This window comes from Ursus arctos, unplaced genomic scaffold (genome assembly GCF_023065955.2).
Source record: "Ursus arctos isolate Adak ecotype North America unplaced genomic scaffold, UrsArc2.0 scaffold_13, whole genome shotgun sequence".
Classification (NCBI taxonomy): Eukaryota; Metazoa; Chordata; class Mammalia; order Carnivora; family Ursidae; genus Ursus; species Ursus arctos.
Window position 1 is genome coordinate 24932425 of NW_026622797.1, and position 22076 is coordinate 24954500.

Below are 22076 nucleotides of genomic sequence, written 5' to 3' on the forward strand. Positions count from 1 at the left end.
AACTACTGCTGAGTGGACATATACTTAAAAGTTCTATCTTATTAAATATTGCTTCAATTCACTTTTCTAAAAAGTACTGCCAGATATACAACGTGGACATCCAATTCAAATGACCAAGCCACAAATGCTACAAACCAGCCAGTGGTCACGCAGGACTCTCTGCTCAGAAGTCTGTGTGTGGCACGGAGTCTGAACCAACAACGCTGGTCTGCAGTCACGGGCTTTTGTCCACCAAGTCCCATCATAAGAAAGTCCACAGTCTGTCTTGGTATTGGTGGCCCAGAATTCTACGGCAGCCACAATTCCTGTGTTAACTGTCCCTGTCTCCAAAGCTGCTCAGCCTCACCATATTTAATTAAGGAACCAGGATCATTACTTGTAAGTGGTTATTTAAACGGAGTCCAATGTCTTACTATTTACTGGACTCTTAAGAGACACAACTCCATTCCTCCATCATTTGTTCACATCTAATGCTTACAAAGGAAAAGAGGTCACCCTTGTTTACATTTATGTTTGAATCCTAAGAGTTAGGATTCAAATCAGGAGGAAAAACTGGGCACGTCCAGGATCCACCCAGACAGCGTGGAACAGCAACACTGCCGCTCTCTACGATGGGATCAGGGAGCTCCGTTGCGCCGAAAACTACGCTCAGGAGAGCATACTCCTTCAGAATGCGCTGCTCCGTGCCAGCCGCCAAACCACGGCTCTTCACCTTTCGATGCTAATACCAGCCTGCTCCTTACTCTCTGGAAAGAGGTCAACAGTACTAACAGGGTAACTCTTCACTACATTTGCTTACAAGGCTCTCTCTGCCTCCTTGAGGGTAGGAACCATGTTTTCTCACACACACACAACCTACTTCTCAGGCCTAATTTTCACCTTTCTCCATCCATTCCCGGAAGGTACCCTTCAGACGTGGTCCTGGGCTCTGTCACATACTCTTCCTTTTCTTTCTCTTCTCTCCCTATTCAAGAGTTCTTCCAATCTTAAGATCTGAACCACCCCTGTTATAAAATAAGCTCCCCAGTGTTCGTCCCAGATGCTTATTTCTAATAATGCTCGCTAGACAGACATCTCCACTCAAAGTCCCAACACCCCTTCAACCCCAACACACACCAATGCCCTCATCTTTCCCCTAAGACAGGTCTCCTTCCCAGTGTTCTCCACTCCTGTCCATGGCAGCATCCTTTATCTGCTCTAGAGCCAAACTAAGCCAACCAGGATGCAGCTTCATCCTTGTAGCTATAGACACATCCTCATTGTCTAGCACAATGTCTGTAATGGAGAAAGCACTTCATAACTATATGTTGGGTAAATGGATGGGGTATATTAATAGCCAAAGACATTATAATCTTGGAGGCCTCAATGCCCCCCCCCCAAAAAAAGGCAAGGGTGACAAGAACTTCTTTTTTTTTTTTTTAAGATGTTATTTATTTGAGAGAAAGCAAGAGACCGAGAAAGCACAAGCAGGGGGAGCAGCATACTCCCCACTAAGCAGGAAGCACGACGCGGGGCTCAATCCCAGGACCTGAGATCATGACCTGAACTGAAGGCACATGCTAAATCAACCAAGCCACCCAGGCGTCCCAAGAGCTTCCTGTAATAGTGCCCATCTCTGCTCTAAAAAGCTGAAAAGAAAAAGATTTCATATGCCATACCCACTTGGGAGTGGCCTCACAGCTTTTCATGATATCAGTTCAAGTATCCAGGAACCCACTAGAAAACACATTTCCAGTCTCCCTCCTAGATTTACCTGGGGCAATTCTCTAACATTCAAAGATACCCAGTGGGCTGCCGAGAAGGGTGGGAGGAGGGACGGACACAGAGAGGAGGTGGTAGCAGCAATAACCATGCACAGAGCTGATAGGGAACTTCTACTGAGGGCCCACCATGCACGGGTCAGGCATGTGCTCTAAGGAGGCCACGTGAGTCATTTCACTTAACCCTCCCAGCAACACTGTGAAGTAGGCAGTACTGTTATTCCCGCTCCAGACTGGAGGAACTGAAGTTCAGTGAGCTGGCTTAGCTTGCCCAAGCTCACAAAGATAATAAGTAGCAACGTCCAGACTTAAATTAATGTCTGTGTGACACCAACTTCTGGGAAAACTCCTGGGAACTCCCGGCCTAGAGTCTCTAGATTTGTTTCAGTTATGATTATACTTGTTGTAAACACAGAGCATTTTACATGGCTAAACTGTAGGGTTGTGAGTTCAAACAAAAAGGAGATTCCTGAAAGAACAGTCACCTGTGGTTCTCAGTAGTAAAGAAGCACAATAAGAACTTCCTAATTAGATCAATCTTAATAAATTATTAAGACCAAACAAAACCATCTTCTCAAAGGAAGAGTCAGAGAACAGAGGCTAGAGTTGGAGGCTGCAGGGGGCAGTGATGGGTAAAGGGCAAGCATGGCAATGACCTTCCCCACTTGAAATTACAAGTGATTTCAGCAGTGTATCATCAGCTGCAGTATGGACTCCTGCGGCCTAGAACATGGCCTTTCTATTGTCGTTGAAGATGCTTTTAAGCCATACACAGTGCGACTCTGGGATGAAGAAGAGGTAGACACTATCTAGCGACAGTGTGTGAACTTCCATGAGATGTGGCAACAGAAACAGAGACACATGGCAAGGCTCCACGTGAGCCACCCACCTCTCTGGTAGTGACAAACACCTTAGCTCCAACTTTTGTCATCAACAGTCAAACTTCTTAAGACCTTTGTAGTGCATGCCTAACACATCCATTAGCTGTTTGTAACATGTATGTACTCATGTACACACACACACACACACACACACACACAGTACTCGGGCCTATCTAATTTTCACCTTTCTCCATCCACTCCCTGAAAGGTACCCTTCAGACGTGGTCCTGGGCTCTGTCGCATACTCTTCCTTTTCTTTCTCTTCTCTCCCTATTCAAGAGTTCTTCCAATCTTAAGATCTGAACCACCCGTGTTATACAATAAGCTCCCCAGTGTTCATCCCAGATGCTTATTTCTAATAATGCTCGCTAGACAGACATCTCCACTCAAAGTCCCAACACCCCTTCAACCCCAACACACACCAATGCCCTCATCTTTCCCCTAAGACAGGTCTCCTTCCCAGTGTTCTCCACTCCTGTGCATGGCAGCATCCTTCATCTGCTCTAGAGCCAAACTGAGCCAGCCAGGATGCAGCTTCATCCTCTATAGGCAAGTTGCCCCCAAAGCCACAATTTTTTCTTTAATCTCTTGCTGATTTTCCTACCTTTCAGTTCCCACTGTTAGCAGCCAGCAGTCTCTCATCTCTTGCCATCGAGGTGGGAAATTTAAGCTCCACCTCTCTGGAGACAGGTTCCCCCCCCCCACTTTCAAACAACTTTTCCACCCAAGCGATCATCTGCTCTAAAGAAGAAGAAAAAAAATTAAACTCTTCAGGTCTTATAAAGAACATTGCAAAGCTCTTACCATGGCTTGAAAGGACAGCCACAATCTGTTTTCCCTGCCTACCCTACTCATTTTCCGCTGTAGAACCCCACTCTCACCAATCTGTTCTCTCCAGTTTTGTGTCTCAACTTTTATATTTTAACCACCGTTCCCTTGCGCACATCGCTCCCTGTCCTTATCAACAAAGGCCTTACATGGCCAGACCCTCTGCTTATCAAGGTCCAGCCCACCTTCTGATATCCGCCTTCCCACCGCCTTCTTTAATTAACCGGGCCAAAGTGGCCCCTGCCTCGTTAGAAAGTACGGGATGCTGAAGTACATTATATCCAGGTATTATCAATTCCACAGGTGATACTAGTGCCTTAAGCCTGATAAAGTTACATTTTTATAAAAGCATCTTATATCCTAAGATTATAAATTGATGAAAGGCAAGGACCCAGCCCATGTATGAAATTAATAAATTTGATTCACTGATGAATGGGGTAAGTGAAAAGAATCTGTCCATCACAAATAGAATAAGAACAACACTTCTCTCCTGTATGCTGAACCCCTGTACTCTCATTCATCTTCATAGAGAATACTCCCGGTCTTAAAGTGAAAGTAGTTTCCACCTACTTCCCTCTAAAATTAACCCCAACCAGTATAAAGAACAAGAAACAAAACACAAACTCCATCTTCCAGGAAACTATGAGATACCCGCAAGCCTGAACCCAAAATAGGAGGTCAGAATGAAGGAATTTTAAATGGCTTAGATCTGAAACTGGACAGCAAGCAATGAGGGGGGTGCAGAGTGGGATGAGGTGCCAAAAGGGAAACAGGGGAGTAGAGAAGTAACCATAAATTCTATGCAACTTTTTCCATCAAGAAGTAGTCTATTTAATCATCCCCTACAACTTATTTGAAAACCACAATGTGATGGAAGTGATGATACTCAGTTCTAAGCTTACACCTCTTGAGAGAGAGTGCAGCCCCCACCCTCACTCCCTGAATGCAGGAAAATGCCCAGTCTGGCCTACTGGAAGATAAAAAACCACACCAACCAGGGATGAGCCACTCACTCCAGACACGTGTCAGAGGCCATCCTAACCAACCAACCCACAGAACCGTGGGAAATCATAAATCATCACTGGTTTAAAACATTAAGTTCTGGAGCAGTTTGCCTTTAACAAAGGCTAAAAGACATAAAGGAATAGATGAAATTCTAGAAAAGGAATGAGACTGCTCCCTGCAACCTCTCTTTCTCTTCCCTGTTGAGAAAACAGTTAAAACAAGAAACTGCATCCATGAAACAAGAACAAGACACTATTAAAAAGTGCTCTTAAAATTATAATTTATATATTTACAGAACAGAAAATCTTAAACTCAGTAAAAATCCTGGGATATAAAGCCAAAGAAATCTTCCGGAAGGCAGGATAAAGAGAGAGATAAACAATAGGATATAGAAGAGCTGCTTCCATCTCAAAAAAAAAAAAAAAGATCCATTTTTAAGAGGTCCAATATCTAACAGTTCCACAGTTGTTTTTAAAAATGAAAGAGGAAATAATCAGAGAAAGAAATCAGAAGAAAATTTCCCCAAACTGAAGACCATAAGTTCATACAGCCAAAATCCCAAAAAAGCACACTGCACAATGAATGGGGGTGAAGGGGAAGACCCATGTCACAGTGAAACGTCAGAACACTAGGGATAAAGAGAAAATCTTAAAACCTTCAAGGGGATGGGAGGGGAGAGCAAAGGGACAGCAATAACATTTTGACTTCTCAACAGTGACACCAGAAGAGCAGAGACAGTGAAGAAATAAATGCCTTCAAAATCCTAAGGGGAAGAGAGTTATAACTTGGAAGATTCTACCCAGCCAAACAGCAATCAAGTGTGAAAACAGAATCAAGATATAATCAGACTTCCAAAGTCTGAAAATACCCTTTCCCATGCTTCCTTTCTCAGAAAGCTCCTGGGGATGTTTCTTAACAAACTGAGGAAATAAACCAAGAAAAAAGAAAACATGAGATCTAGGAAACAGAAAATAAAAAACAGAAGAGCAAGTAAAGAATTCCTAGATGGGCAACCATGTAGTACAGCAGCTAATGAGTGCAGCCAGCCAGACAGGGGCAGCCAGACAGACAGGGGCAGCCAGACAGACAGGGGCAGCCAGCCAGACAGGGGCAGCCAGCCAGACAGGGGCAGCCAGACAGACAGGGGCAGGGAGATGAAAGGCTCCGTGAAGGGAATTTAATTTCTACAACAAGAAGTTCATTAAATGGATACTAGGTATGTGCAAATGTTTCTGAGAGTTTTGTGAGAGCTGCTGGAGAGTGGGAACAACCAGCCAATGTTTCCAAAAAGATTAAGAAAATGAAACTGTGGAAGAATTATTAACTGTAATAACAAAACAAAAGATGTCCTAGAATATACTGTACTCTATGATAGGAAACACACCTAAACTCCTTGCTCAACACTAGGTATTTACGTAATCATAGCAGTAAAAACATTAAGGATTTCACAGAGAATTGTGATATATTATTCTGAGAGAAAGGGGAAGATTTAAGAAAGCACAGTCATCCACCTGAAACGTAAGTCAATAGACAATATCTAAAATTGGATATGAAGATTTTAAAATTATGATGGTGGGACGCCTGGGTGGCTCAATCGGTTCAGCGTCTGCCTTCAGCTCAGGTCATGAGCCTGGGGTCCTGGGATCGAGTCCCACATCGGGCTCCTTGCTTCTCCCTCTCCCTCTGCTTGCAGCTCCCCATGCTTATTCTTTCTCTCTGACAAATAAATCAATAAAATCTTTTTTAAAAAAATAAAATAAAATTATGATGGTAAAAACCTGAGAATCAGTTATAATTGAAAAATGCTGTCTCGACAGCAGGTGGTGTGGGAAGAAGATAGGTGGAATATATCATTTCTACCACAGGCTTTTCTGGCACACTTTTAAAGGTACAAACATGTTATACGTCATGTATCTCACCTTTATATAAATTCAATAATTTTACATGAACTGACAGATTGCTCATTTATCCTGACCAACCCCCATCATTCAAGTTCTGGCTGAAATATCCCTACATCCTTGAATGTCATCCACAGCACTAAGCTCCCCCTGCCTTTGCCACCCAGGTGATGCCTCAGCTTTCAATAATCTTCCACTTTCCTTTTGCTGTTATAGAGAAAACCTGATCTTCCACAAACTTCAAGATTAATTCAACTAATCTAAAAACATGGTGGCCCTCTCTGTCCCACCCCCTCCCCCTTACTCCATTGTGTTTACAAGAATCAAAGCAAATACACAGCATGCTGGGCACGTTAACACAGGTTTCAAAGGCAACTATTTGACACCAAGTGACATAAACATGCAATTCCTACTCTAAATTCCCTCCCAATTATGGAAAACTATACATGAGGAATCCTCCCTCCATAGTACAGCAGAACAAAAACATAAAATGACCCACCAGAACAACTGTATTTGGTACAGCGGCATCAAGAGTAAAGAAAAAAAACCCACCACCACCTCCACGACCTCAATGGGCAAAGCTGAAATACTCCAACATGGCCTGGCACCTAACTAGAACAAAAGGCACCATCCGTTAACATGAAGCCAGAAGAGAGCAATCCCATCTTGCTTTTCGGCTTTTAACAAGGAAAGCAGGCAAGGTGAACGAACACCTGTACCTTGAAGATGACACGGCACATCATATTCGATCTCATCGTGTCTCGACGGGCTTAAGAACAGAGTTCCGTCCACCAAGGGGAACTGTTCGAACACCGGGAGCGCCCGGTGGCACAGCGCACAGTTGACAACATTCCTGTGGCTGGCACTGAGGGCCGCAAGAATGAACTTCCGCAGGTCCTCGCCCTGGCCCATCTGCGCATCGTCTTCCATGCGCACGTGGAAAGTGTTCAGCTTATGCCTGGGGATGTGAGTGAGCAGCTCAGACAGGTCCAGGCGCCGCAGGAACTGCACGGGCGCGTCGAAGTGGCCCCCCCTGTGCACCGATAACCCAGCCGGACTGTAATCAAAGTGGGTGTTTCGGAACACGTGCCCCCCAGCCATGGCCTTTTTATGAGGCTCCAAATGGATGGCGTTCTTTAGGAACTCCCCGAGGTATCTCGAGGAGCGGGGGCCGCTGAAGTGGGCAGGGGAGAGGATGGAGTAGCCGGTGGGCGGGGACTGGCCCGGGGAGGCGCAGGGGGAGCGGGCCCCGTAGGCGGCAGCGCTGACAGCCTTCTCCTGGGAGTTCTGCCTGTCCACGGAGTGCCGCCGGGGGAGGTCATGGCTCAGGCCTTTCTGCGGCTTGTTCGGCGGCCGGCACTTCTTGGCCTCCTCCCCCGCTTCGCCAGGGGGCCTCCCTGTGTTCTTCTCCGAGCCGGACTTCTTCTTCTTCTCATCCTGCATCCGCTTCACCTGGTACCAGTCCGTGTCCTTTTTTAGGTGGCCCTGTCCACAGCGGCAGGAACAGAAGCGGAAGGCCAGGTCATAGCCCTTCTTTGTCCACATGTTTTGGCGGCACTGCTTCTCGTTCCAGCTGCGGGCGCGGCCGATGCAGTTGAACTGGACCAGGATGCTGCTCTCCCACTCGTAGAAGCACTGCAGGTGCATCCAGCTGCTGCAGGGGCAGTGCTCGTTGTTGCACACCACCTTCTGGTAGTCGTCCTTGTCCAGGTCCACCGGCCTCCCGAAGCTGCAGATCAGGGGCGTGGCGCAGGGGGCTTCTGCGGAGAAACACAAAGACGAAGAGGGTGAGCATGCAGAAGCTGGGGTTCCCGCTGGCGCCGCGTCAGACATCAAAGCTACCATTCCCCCTGCCCCTGCCATGAGCCCATTCATGCCAACTGTACAATTTTCCGGTGTCAAAATTTCCACCGCTGGAATAACACCAGAGAGGATTAAAAAACATTTACTACTTTCTTCTGGTATAATGTTGTGCCAAGGGAATTTATTTTCAGATATTTGTTATCTCCTGAAAAACACAGCAGTAAGCTTCAAAAAGTCCAAATCCTTTACAGTGCAATTAGCCGTATGTCAGTACTTCCAACAGTATAGTGTAGTATGAGGTTTTCCTAAGATGTGCGTGTAATGACGGCTAGTTCCAAGGTTCCTTAAAAAGGAATCACTCCAGTGAACTAGGAAATAATGTGATGAAGCCACTTAACCAACCAGCTCCAAAAGGACCCTCAAAGCCCTTTATCACAAGCATTAGATTATCCTGAATACCATAGAGACGCTAGAAAACAGAATTACCTCATTCCCAATTCTCTTCTAGAATGGCCTGATACCTAATGGTAGGAATGTTTGGTCAAAGTATTTGTTGGTCTACACAGAATTACACTGTCAGGACATGAAGGAAAAAAAAAACAAGCAAACAACAGAATTCTCCTAAAGCTATCAGGACAGAAACTAGGAACACCAAGATACTTCTACCCTACCCTATTTAACTGCATGCCCCATAGGTCATCTAAAAGGCCAATCAGTTTCCCTAAAAGGAGGGAAAACTTGGTGACACAAAGTAGAACCCATCTCTTAAGAAGTAAATAGGATTTATGGAGATTGGAATTCCACTGGATTCCGGTTACTCCAACACCTGTAACATTTTCAAAAGGCCCTTTTGGGGTTTTTTTGTTTTTGTTTTTTTTAAAGATTTTATTTATTTGACAGAGAGAGAGAGACAGCCAGCGAGAGAGGGAACACAAGCAGGGGGAGTGGGCGAGGAAGAAGCAGGCTGCCAGTGGAGGAGCCTGATGCGGGGCTGGATCCCAGAACACCAGGATCACGCCCTGAGCTGAAGGCAGATGCTTAACAACTAAGCCACCCAGGCGCGCCTCAAAAGGCCCTTTTGGAGAGCAGTAATACTCCTAGTTGGGAACCGCTGGGCTTGATCAGGAAGGTTCCATAGGCCAAGCTCAGTTCAGACTTGATGGGTTGTAGCTGAGAACCCTCAGTCAGAGTTCTGTTTTAGAAAGCTCCCCCCTGGTGGCGGGAGGCGGGGGAGGCCAAGAAGGCTGCAGGGTTGGGGCGTGTGGGCAGTAATCCAGGTGAGAGATGAGTGCCTACCTACTGCAACAGCAGAGTAAAATGGCGCTTACTGTTGGACGTGAGCAAACGCAGATGGACAGCAAGCATGGGAAGGACAGGTTTGGACAAAGACGACTTTGGGCTGGCCTTATTTTGGGCCCGCTGAATTGAAAATGCCTATGTACCGATGAGGTGGAGGAAGACAAGACTGAAGCCAAAAGACCTGGAGCCTGAATACAGATGTGTAGCCACGCAGCCAGAGGTCGACATTGACTCCCTGGACTGAGGAGCTAGCCCAAGAGGCATGTGAGGAGAGGAAAAGAATCCTGAGAAGCAACATTAAAAGGCAGGAGGAGTCCTCCACAGAGGCTGGTGACGAATGAACTGAGGATTCACTGCAAGACAAGTCAGGGGAGAATTGTATCAAGGCAGTTGGAAAATTATAAGAACAGAGGACTGACTCAGACAATAGTGATACCCAAAACTGTCTCCAGACATTGCCAGATATCCCAAGGGGAGAGGGAGCAAAACTGCCCCTGGTGGTATGTCAAAGACTGAAGAGTCCTCATCAGAATGATCAGTGAGCCAGTAGGTGACACCTTAGTAGGAGCAGTTCCAGTGGGATGACAAAGGACAGATCGGAGATGGATGGTGAAGAGTGGATGATTAGGTAAAGAAGTAGAAGCAGTTCAGATGATCTTCCAGAAGACTCTTCCCAAAAGTACAAGGAAGGGAAGGAAAAACAATGGGAAGAAGCCAGCAAGGGCTGAGCCCTACCTACACGTTCACTTCCTCGGGGAATGAATGCCAAAAATTCAGGCCAGCCTGAAGAGGAGGAGGCAACAAGCTCTGCAACTCCAGGACTCAAAGCCCTTCCCAACCTCACCACTGCCCTCTGAGTTACAAATACAACATTGCACCAGCACAGCTGATGGGACCCAGAAAGCCTAGGACACTCAGATTTTACAATCGTCCCCTTCAGTGTGGGACTCCAGGGCATCAGACAAAAGGCCCTAACCAACTTGTCTGCCTCCGTTCCTTTGATCACTGTGGCTCCCCCCATCTACTTCCCGGGAGTCCACGGCCCTGAATCTTCATTTATCCAAATCCCACTCACCTAGTGCAGCGACTCACAGCACACACTCTCAACCAGACTGCCTGAGCCAGAATCCTGGCAATACCACTGTTGAGCTGTGAGCCCTTGGACGAGTTACTTCTTTTTATCTTCATTTCCTGTACAGAATGCAGATAACTCCTGAATGTACTTCATATGGTTGTTACAAGGATAAAATCTGATACACAGGTGGCGCTTAGAGCAGGGCCTGGCACCTCGTAAACCTTCGCCCCTTCCTCCCATCCTCCGAGGCCCACCTCTAGACACTGATGTCACCAGAACAAGCCCTTCCCCGCATAGTCTGGTCTGAACCTTACTTGTGTCCCCACTGTGGTCCCACCAGGTTGATGACTCCAAAGAGGATGCATCTTACCCATCTTTGTGTTCCTTGCACCATTGGGCCTAGGCCTGACACACATCCCACGCTGAATAAAGCTGCATTAAAACAGCCACACGAAACCCAATGTGACCAGCCGAGCAGAAGGAAGCCAGCTGAAACCCTAGACAGACCTACATATACTGAAGCGTACCCAAAAAGAAGTAGAAAAATGGTCTGTAAACTGAGTAAATTAACTGCAATCACCTGGGCTGTGACCTTTAGTGTCCTTTAAAATGTTAATTAGTCAATTAAACAAAGTTCAGTTGCTTTTCTCTTCAACCCTTCAGAGAAACAGCCTTGGAGGGAAAGTCTCTGAAATGTAATGGCAGTAACCAAAGTGCTGTTAACCCAGGACTCGTGAAATCAAACTGAAGAATGGCCTCTACCTTTGCATTTACAATAGCCAAAATTTTAAATTTTAAATGTTGAGATTGGCTTGATATTTCTTTTTAAAGTATTTTCACATTAAAGAAGGTAGATTAAGAGGGGGAAAGCCCTTTTTATAGCTTTCTCAAAAAGCTGCAAATGTTTGATTTAACCAATACTGAGCACTTCCTACGTACCGGGTCTTTGGAGCTGGAAGAATCAGCAAATGGTGCTAAGAGCTCCCACAGAAATCTCTGCGGGAATCACAGAGGAGGCAGCGTGGCTCCAGGTCCCTGTCTCCCGAACACTGCCCATCCTCACCACAGCCGTCCTCACCTGCCTTCTGGCCTCCACGGCTCAGCAATGAAGAGCTCCCATGCCAACCTGCCAGTCAGCCTGTTTACATCTCAGCCACTCTGATGTGGTCTTTGCGGCTAGGCCTCAAAAACAAAGACAAGGGCTTGAGACCAAATATGTGCAACAGACACCTCACCCTGTTACACACCTCCAGCCCAAGGGCGAGGCTCCAAGAAACAGGGTGAGTAACAGGGGGAGCCTTGGGTACGACGGCTTCTGACAGGCTTTTCCATCTCATGCAGCCTTCTGATGAGGCCATCATGGGCTGGCCTCTGCACTCAGACAGGATTGCCTTCAAGGCTTGGTTCAAACCTGCCCTCTGCCTCCCACTGCCCACACTGGAAAGGCAGCTGGGAATAGTGCGAGCGGGGTTTGGGTGACTCGCTGTTTGACATGGAGCAGTTTCCTGCTTCCTCATCTGTAAAGTGAGGACAACAATTCTTGCTCTCATTCACCGCAAACACATGTGAAGGCGCTCTATGAAGTTCCCTAACAACTCTCCCCGGCTCCCCACGTCTTCTGTAACTTGATGCCTGTGTCTCTGGCTCCACAACTAAATGCAAACTGCTGCAAGAGATTTCCTACTTTTTCTATCTAATGTTTTGAACCCACAAAAGGGGTTCAGAAAGTAACGAATGAGGCCATGTCTCTTTTCCAATTTCCTAAGTCGTAAAGGTTAACTAAAGCATACAGGAAAAGGGGCAACTGGGTGGCACAGTGGTTAAGCGTCTGCCTTCAGCTCAGGGCGTGATCCCGGCGTTATGGGATCGAGCCCCACATCAGGCTCCTCTGCTATGAGCCTGCTTCTTCCTCTTCCACTCCCCCTGCTTGTGTTCCCTCTCTCGCTGGCTGTCTCTATCTCTGTCGAATAAATAAATAAAATCTTTAAAAAAAAAAAACATACAGGAAAAGATTTTAGAACTCTAAGAAATAGCATGAGTGCCCTTCAGATCATACCTATAACAAATTAGCAGTCTTTTTTTTTTTTAAGATTTTATTTATTTATCTGAGAGACAGAGAGAGGGCACGAGCAGCGGGGAGGAGGCAGAGGGAGAAGCAGACTCCCCCTGAGCAGGGAGCCCAACACCAGGCTCGACCCTAGGACCCTGAGATCATGACTTGAGCCAAAGGCAGATGCTTACCTGACTGAGCCACCCAGGTGCCCCCACAAATGAGTGGTCTTACAGAAATGCGTTTGATTGCTTCCTGAATGTGGTCTCTAAATTTATAAAATTCCTAGCTCTTAAGAATCGCAGTCCCACAAAGGTAAAGGTATAAACAAAATATAGACTGATACAACAAAACTGTTCGTGAGAGAGGGGGATGGCACGGTCAGTGAGGGCCTGTGTCACATACATCCCTTAGGACATTGGTCAAAGCTGTGATAGCCTAACAAGCAATATGAGATGTTCCTTTGTGCAGTCAGCACTGCTTGTACAAATGTATATAAACCCGCCAGTATGTTTTTACAGCTTCATCGTCAGATATTCAGGACTCAGCTTCTATTTCTCCTTGCCCAAGTGAAAAACTTAGGGATCACTTCATTCTGGGCAAAAATCTCAGTAGTTTCAAGTCTGGACAGTAAGATAGCTAGTCTGACATCACTTGGGCAAAGTCTGTCACTCTTCCCAGCCTTCTCATCCTATATCCTGCCTCCCACACCTATTAAAAGGGAAGGATCTGACAGCATCATTTACACTGGCCGCCCTAACAAACCCAAACCCTTTGACACACCCATTCACACGAACAGGAGCCCCATAAACCAGACAGACGTTGCCACTGTCAGTTTTTTAACTGTAAAATGAATGCTTTCACCCCTCTTAAAATAGTTGCAAGCATCACAAGCAGGTGGGGAGTTCAGCAGGGTAGAGGGGTAAGGAGGGTCTTCCGAAGTCATACAAGGCTTTCTAGGTGAAATCTAAGGTAGGCACTTGGTCACATTCAGCCTTGTAACCCACTACTGTGGAAATCATATTGTCTAATTAATATCTTATTGAAGGAAAGTACAGTGACTGAGTGCTGAAGGATGGGAAGGGCGGAAGGGTGAGCCCTTGGGGAGCACTGTTCTCATTAGGTCTTCCAGACTCAGCCTAGGACTCCCACCAATTTCAGAGCACAGCCTGGCCCTCACCCCCACAAACTTACCATAATCTATTCTTATCCTCCTTCAGATTGCAGTTACCAAATGCAAACTGTAGGGTTTCTGAACCACTATTTTATTACATGTATCTTTTCTGTACAGTAATTCCTTTTACATGGGAACACATCCCCTTGTTTTCAGAGCAACTTCTCCTGATGGTATGAAGTTTCTGACTAGAGGATCCTCAGCTCCAGCTTCCTGAAAGGCCACAGAGATTGGTCAATGGGGACAGAGACTGTGAAGCCAGCCAGCCTGGATTTGACTCTCAGCTCTGCAACTTAATAGTTTTAGGATCTTTGGCAAGTCACCTAACTTCCCTGTGCTTCTGCCTTCTTAATGTGTGGAATGGCAGAAATAAGAGTACCTGTCTCAAAGGGTTGCTGTGAGGATTAAAGGAGTTATTAAAGCAGTTCACACAGGGCCTGCACATAATAATCACTATTTAAACATAAGCAATTATTATTAAAAGCCCTATCACTTTACATTACTTGATGTAAAGACCAAAGAACTCTGAAATCATTTAGTGCAAATCTACAAGCAGGAAGTGACCATCGGCCTTTCCCCATACATACATAAGTGCAAGAAATGTACTTCCTCCACACGACAAAGCAGGGTGGCATACAGAATAATTCACTAAATATTCACTGACAAGTTTTAAAGAAACAGATGCAAAATTTTCTTCTTCTAACCCCTTAAAGATGTTCTACTGTGCATCAGACAAATAAGTGCCTTGCTATAGGCATTTTTTCAACCTTAGCAATCTTTTCCAAGCCTAGGTAACAGGGTTTCATAAAGCATGGCTGCATTTGATTCATGGGATGTGTCCCTGACGAACTCACATAATTCAGAACTGATTATCCCACAGTCTGGGGGAAGGGTGTGGGGAATGCATCCCCAGAACACATAAATCTACAGTCACTGTGTTGTATTTTTCTTTACTGTTGCTTTTTAATATCGTCATTATCTCTAATATTTCTCAGTTGTAGCTCATAAATTGACAGCATGGCATATCGTAGTGTATTTTATCACATTTCTGTTCAAAAGTTAGTGATTTTCAGGATGTTCTTCAGTACCAGTATTAGCACACCTGGATATTCTGCAAGATAAAGACTTAAATTATAATACTTAATTTTAAAATAATTACACAAATGTCACCAAAATCCTTGAAGAAGTTCTATAAACAACAATGAATTCACATAATATTGCCAAGGGTCCTTAGGTATTTCTCTTTATAAGAAAAGGTGATGCCACTGGGTATCAAAGCATTTTTATAATTCAGTTGACCTGCTAGCTTTGAAAATATGACATAGCTTGATGCACAATTTGGGGGAATGTAACCACTGAAATTTTGCACATAATGTGAAGCTTTTATTAATAGTATTTGTGTCATTAGTTGAAATTTGCATAATTTAATTTGCATATAATGGGATCACACTGTACTAGGAAATAAATTAGCAGGCTGCCTTTTCTGTTGCTTGGAGATTTTTTTTGATCCTGAGGGCGCTGGATCACAGAGAACCACACAACACCCTAGCATTACATGTATTGCCGGCACTCACCCTGAGGGAAAGGTAGGTTCAGGGGCTCTCAGAGCCAAATCACAGTATCATAAAATGGGAACACAACTCCAGATTAAGTATGTGTGCAAATGCATGAGTGTGTGTGTATTTGTATGTAACTGCAAAGAAAATGCCCAATTGTTAAACTATCCCATTTCTTTTATTATTGGGGTATAATTGACATGCAATGTTTTCATTAGTTTCAAGTACACAACATAGTGATTCAACAATTCTATACATTACTTGATGCTCACCGGGGTAAGTGCAGTCACCGTCTGTCACCAAAGTTACTACAGTATTACTGACTATGCTGTACTTTTCATCTCTGTGACTTATTTTAGGACTGGAAGTTCATACCTCTTAATCCCCTTTACCTATTATGCCCATCCCTTCACCCATCTCCCACATTTAACCAGTTTGTTCTCCATATTTAAGAATCTATTTGTTCGTTCGTTCATTTTTTAGATTCCACATATAAGTGAAATCATATGGTATTTGTCTTTCTCTGACTTATTTTACTTAGCATAAAACACTACAGGTCCATCCATGTTGTTGCAAATGGGAAGATCTCACCTTTTTTTAGACTAATATTCCGTTGTATATATTTACCACATCTTCCTCATCCATTCCTCTGTAAATGGACACTTGGGTTGCTTCCACATCTTGGCTATTGTAAATAATGCTTCAATGAACATAAGGGTGCATATATCTTTTCGAACTAGTATTTTTGTTTTCTTTAGGTAAACACCCAGTAGTGGAATTAACGGATCAGATGGTAGTCTGTTTTTAATTTTTTGAGGGACACCATACTGTTTTCCACAGTGGCTGCATCAATTTACATTGCCACCAACGGTGCAGAAGAGTTCCCTTTTCTCCATATCCTTGCCAACAGTTGTTGTTTCTTGTCTTTCTGACGCTAGCCATTCTGCCAGGTGTGCAGTGATATTCTCTTGTGGTTTTGGTTTGCATTTCCCTAATGATTAGTGATACTAACCATCTTTTCATGTGTCTGTTGGTCACATGTACATCTTCTTTGGAAAAATGTCTATTCAGGTCCTCTGTGCATTTTTTAATCATATTGTTTGTTTTTTTGGTGTTGACTCGTGTAAGTTCTTTATATATATATTGGATATCAACACTTTATCAGATGTATCATTTGCAAATATCTTCTCCCATTCAGAAGATTGCCTTTTTCAACAATCCAATTTTCAAAGACTCTAGAAAAGACCTCGTGTCATCCAATTTTAAAGTATTTTCCTTGCTCTTCTGAAACACCATAGAACTTGATTATTTTTGTCAATGTCCTCTCCTTTGCCAGCACAAATATTCAAAACGTGGCCATAATCAAAACTCCTACATTTTTTTTTTATATGTGATACCCATTTCCCACCTAAGTTCTAGCACCGCATCCCCAAAATGATGGCCCACCTCTTCTCTCTTGGTGGGCCCAAAATGGTACCTGGAGACCGAAGACTGGAATCCGCCTTCTCCCCTTACCTCTAGATTCTGATGTGGTTCAAGGAAGGCCACCCCATAATGTGCCACATTGGCATGCAAATTACTTCGAGCTTAAGATAATCAAGGCACAACAGACTCAAGAAGAGCTTTTTACCTACCCTCCTCAACTATCTAAAAAAATTTAGACAGGAAGTCTGTACCAGGAGGAGAGCTATTACCCAAGATTTTTTTTTTTTTTTAACCTAAGAAAGACCTCTCTGCAGGGTAAACAGTTATTTACCAAACATTTGCTCTTCTCATCTTCCTGTAAATTGTCTTCCCCCATCTGAAGACCCAGACTCCTTATACCTACCTCTCTTTAGTGGTGGCATATAAACTTCAATTGTCTGACTGTCAGAGAGCCTTTCCTGTCTTTGTGGGGCTCCCATACATATGTAATTAAATTTGTTTTTCTCCTATTAATCTGTCTTATGTCAAATTAGTTATTAGGCCAGCCAAAGAACCTAGAAGGGAAGAAGGGAAAAGCTTTTCTCCCCTACAATTTCCAGTGGCCTTAGTTGAAAAGACAAATGGCTTTATCTCCTCCCTCGTCTGTCCAGCAGGTAAAACACATGGCGGCATGATTAACTGGCAACATGGGTCATCTGCAGACCAGGTAGTTGTCAGAGAATACAACCCATAACACATTGCAGTTCAATATTTTCCAAAGCTCAACTGAGAGAAACAATTTTTAAGAAAGATTTCATAGGTGATGTCCACGCATTCTAGATCAGAGTTCCTGTGGGGCGTTTTGGCCTGCAGTGTGACTTCTTAAACCAGTACAGCATTTTTTGTAATAGAAGATAAACCCTTAGGGGCATCTCATACTCTCCAGGTCATCCAGGTCTCCACTCCAGCCCCATTCACACTCATTCATGCCAGGACTCTGGAGGCATTTGGGTATATGACTCCTGTGCTAGATTAAAGCTATCCCTCGGCTAAGCTAGGTGTCACAGAACTGGTTACCCAGACCATATTATTTCATTCTCTGGACAGACTGCTTTTAATGATGCAAGCAAGCCTAGTAAATTTTTTTTTTATTTATAAAAGGATACCGTCATGAACTTTGCTCAGTATTTTACAATGCCTTATAAATGTCTAAGTGACTGCTTTTGTTTTTTTAATCTGATAGACACTGTAAAGTACAGCACTGCTTCTGTTTGCTTCTTCCTTCTGTGTGTTAGAAATATGAAAGCCAAATTTCTGACCTACCTCTTGTAATGACTCAGGACATCCATTATTTTTCCTAATAGTACTGTTCCTAGTACTAATATTCTCATTTATTATTTATCTTACAGTATTACAATGTATTTTTGAAAAACACTGTATTTTAGGAAGGAGAGTATAAATGAAGACAAAGAAAAAAACCTATCCACCACCTCTCTCCTAACTTTCCAATCAGTTTTGCCTAGTAGATATTACAATCTGTACTTGACGGGTGCCAAAGTACCCCCATCCCCTCCACTTTTCAAAGTCAACCAGAGAAGGGTGCAAAGGGAGAGGGGAGGCCAAGGTGACCCACTGTCCTCAGGGGTCCCATAAACATAGGACCTTTCAGGAGGCCACCCTCTCTGCCCTGCCCTAGGCTCCACTCCTCAGAGGGGCACCCTGTGAACAAGCCAAGTGCTCTCCGTCCTTGAACCACTCACCTTATCCACTGCACACCCTTGCAAATCCTCTCCTTCCCCTTGGCTAATAAGCTCCCTCAGCCTCAGACTCTGCTATTCATACCCGGGTCTCCCCCTATTCTTCTTTCACCTGGTTTCTCTCTCAGCATTTCTCTTCTCTCAGACACAGCCCAGGCTGCTCCTGTCACTCTGTCCTGCCCGCCAAGCCTGCCCTCGGTCCACCTGGTCCATGAAGGTGCCTCTCCAACCCTCCTCCCACCACCTGCTCCCACAGCCTCACTGGTGAAACTGAGGCAATAGTGAAATGGGCTCGGGTTGCTCCCAACGCTACCGTGCCTGGTCTTCTGTCAAGGGTCCTCTCCTTGGCCCTGACCCACAAAAGGCCAGACTTCTCAGGGTGCTATCATCTTCATGTGGGCCCAGTCTTGTCTCCACTTAGCTCTCCTCAACAGCATTATCTTCATGTCCTCTGAGCCTATTCTCCTCCCTTACCTATCAAACTTGGAAATTCACATCCTACAAATATGAAGAGAGTGTCATATGTACCTCAGAGACTAGATCTATGAGGAGAGGCAGACAAAGAGCAACGAACTGAGAAATGACAAGTGATAAAGAAGTGGCCACATGATCTGAACCCACACCTGGATCATACCACCACTGATGACAGGAGTCCAACGAATTCCATCATCTTAGGATGACTACTTAAGAAATGTCAATGTAGGGTGCCTGGGTGGCTCAGTTGATTAAGTGTCTGACTCTTGATTTCAGCTCAGGTCATGATCTCAGGGTCGTGAGATTGAGCCCTGTGTCAGGCTCTGCACTCAGTGTAGAGTCTGCTTAAGATTCTCTCTCTCCCTCTCCCTCTGCCCCTCCCCCTTAAAAAAAAAAAAAGAAATGTCAATGTAGGGGTGCCTGGATGGCTCAGTCGGCTGAGTGTCCCACTCTTGATTTCAGCTCAGGTTGTGGTCTTGGGGTGGTGGGACTGAGCCGCGCAACAGGCTCTACCCTCAGTGGGGAGTCTGCTTCTCACCATCTCCCTCTCCCCTCCGCCCACACTCATACGCACTCTCTGCCTATATAAAATAATCTTTTCTAAAAAATTGCAATGTAATAACTTAATAGGGAAAATAAAAGATTATTGAAGCTATCTAGCCTTCATCAATGGCATTAGCAATTATAATGGCAACTTGTTTTAATAAGAAAAAAATCATACTCACTGGTAAACTAATGATAGATAAATGTACTCATATATAAGAACTGTAAATTTATAACAGATGTCAACTGAAATAAGGCACACACACTCACATATGTGCATGAGTCTATCTATGAATAACTAGAGATACAACCTTCTCTGTGTAAGTTTATACACATGTACATGCGTCCATGTGCACATGCATACAGCTATCAACGTGCTATTTCCACAGTGAAAAACAAACAAAAACACCCCTGCATTCTACTTTTACTTGCTCTAGTGCAAAATCCTCTTTCATAGGAAAATTGCTTATTAGGTTCTTATACATTCACAAACAGAAAATTGTAAAACAAAAACTAGAAAGACAAGGGCCTTCAACCTTTTATAAACCCGAACCAGTCCTCGAAAGGGAATGACAGTTTTGCTAACCAAGTTCCTTAACAATTAAGTTTTAACTTCATGATCCACTGTGAATCCTAGTCATTTTTGAGCATTTTGAGTAAACAACTGTTTACTTTATGGGCTGGCCAGTTCAGCATTAGCCACTGCAGCAATCTGTCATCACCACTCGGAATTCTGACCACATTGTCAAAGATCCTCATCAGTCCCTGCCTCCCTGGCTGGCATCAATGCAAAGTCAGTGAGCATCTTCTCCCTGTAGGGACACAGGAATCTGAAGCTTGCCAATCTAGCAGGCTTACTTCATCTTTTTTCAGATGCTGGAGTAAAAGAGAATGATGAAAAATATACACAAATGAGTATTTGGAAACAGGAAATATTGATAACACTGTGCACAGATGTGATGACATCAGTATTTCCAGTTTCCTTTTTTCTGCTCCTGGAATGAATCAGGGAACATCAATATAGTACATGACAACCCTGAATGTCTTCCATCATCACAATTGATCATGAAAATGGTAAAAGTCTATCATCTGCAAATATTAAGGATTTGAGGCCAGATTTTTAAAATCAGCAAGTGCTGATAAGTAGTCTTAATTCACTAGGTCTGACACACCAAAATCCTCTGAATCATTAAATAAAGAAGTACAATACGAGTACTTGACTATAGGTCACTAGAGATCTGGATATCTGCAAAAAAAAGTGTAATAGTTATATTCTCAAAATGCTTTAAATACTCAAACTATAAAGATAAATTCCATACGGAAAACATTTCAAAATGATCTGGTCTCTGAATAAGTCAGTTTTCTTGGCAGGTTTACTGTACATAATTGCCTAAAGAAAGAGCCTTCAAATTTTCCAGGAAACTAAATCAACACACATTTGGGAAAATGTATGGCCTTTTTTATTATTATTATAATTTTTTATTATGTTATGTTAGTCACCATACAGTATATCCTTAGTTTTTGATGTAATGTTCCATGATTCATTATTTGCGTATAATACCCAGTGCACCATGCAATACGTGCCCTCCTTAATACCCATGTATGGCCTTTTAAAATGTCATTTAACAAGGACCCTGTTCTAGGAGACATCATCAAAATACCAAGGTTTGTCTTAGGGTTAAACACTTATAACAGAAGAAAGAAAATATGTAGGGGCTCTCAAAATCAGCTAATTATGACTACCCGCTAATCAATGCACAGTAATTCAAATAATGCTTCTGAACACCTTTTATGCGGCCAGTGCAGAGTTTAGCATAGGAGATGCAAGTGCTGATTAAGATCATAAGCCATACTTTACTATTTCTTTGAGTATCATACTTTTGTTGAAAACTGAGCACTTCAAAAAATATAAGGTAGCAACTCTGAAAACAAATTCCCTCTCCTCACAGGACATGCTGTTGTTGCTATTGCTGTTTCTTTGTTTAGTGATTTTCTTGGACTAATTCTGTAAAGTCTGTTTGGGTTTTTTTGGTCATGTTCAGCCACTGAAGTCTCTGCTCAGTTAGTTTAGTGATAACTGAGCTAATACCTGAGTCTCTGACCTTCACAAGGGGCTCTGTGTGTGTGTGCTGGGACATGCCTTCAGTGCTTCAACAGTTCACAACTGTTTCAGCCTTTACTTGCTGCTTGTGCAGAGCTTCAAGACCAGAGGTGAGAACGAGGGCCACTTCAAGTATTTCCTGGGCAAGCATGCAGCCCTGCCCATGGGCATATAATCTTCTAGAGTACCAGGAATATATCAAAGCTTTTCATGATCTCCCTATGGACATCTCATTCCCAAGATTTTTTTTTTAAGTTTTTTGGCCAACCTCCTGTTTGCCCCAACTGATACCGTTGACACAGGCAGCTGTGATGTTAAACAATTGCTGTTGATTGTTTTCAATAGATATCCTAAGAAAAGGACTTTATCACCGGGCAATTTTTGAGCCAGGTCAAATAAAGACAAGCCCTATGAATGAGCCTTTACCAGGGGGCTTCCAGACAAGTAAACAGTGACAATTCCCTGGAG

The 22076-nt window shown here is 43.9% G+C and overlaps 1 protein-coding gene across 2 annotated transcripts in view; it reads right to left on the reverse strand.

Moving 5' to 3' along the window:
• The window catches only part of HECA (hdc homolog, cell cycle regulator), a 52400-nt gene that overhangs the window by 6959 nt on the left and 23365 nt on the right, over positions 1 to 22076 (reverse strand). For both annotated transcript variants that reach the window (XM_048226024.2, XM_048226023.2), the window contains one exon: positions 7092 to 8132. In XM_048226024.2, coding sequence (XP_048081981.1) covers positions 7092 to 8132 — 1041 coding nt within the window. The remainder of the gene's footprint in view (positions 1 to 7091; positions 8133 to 22076) is intronic.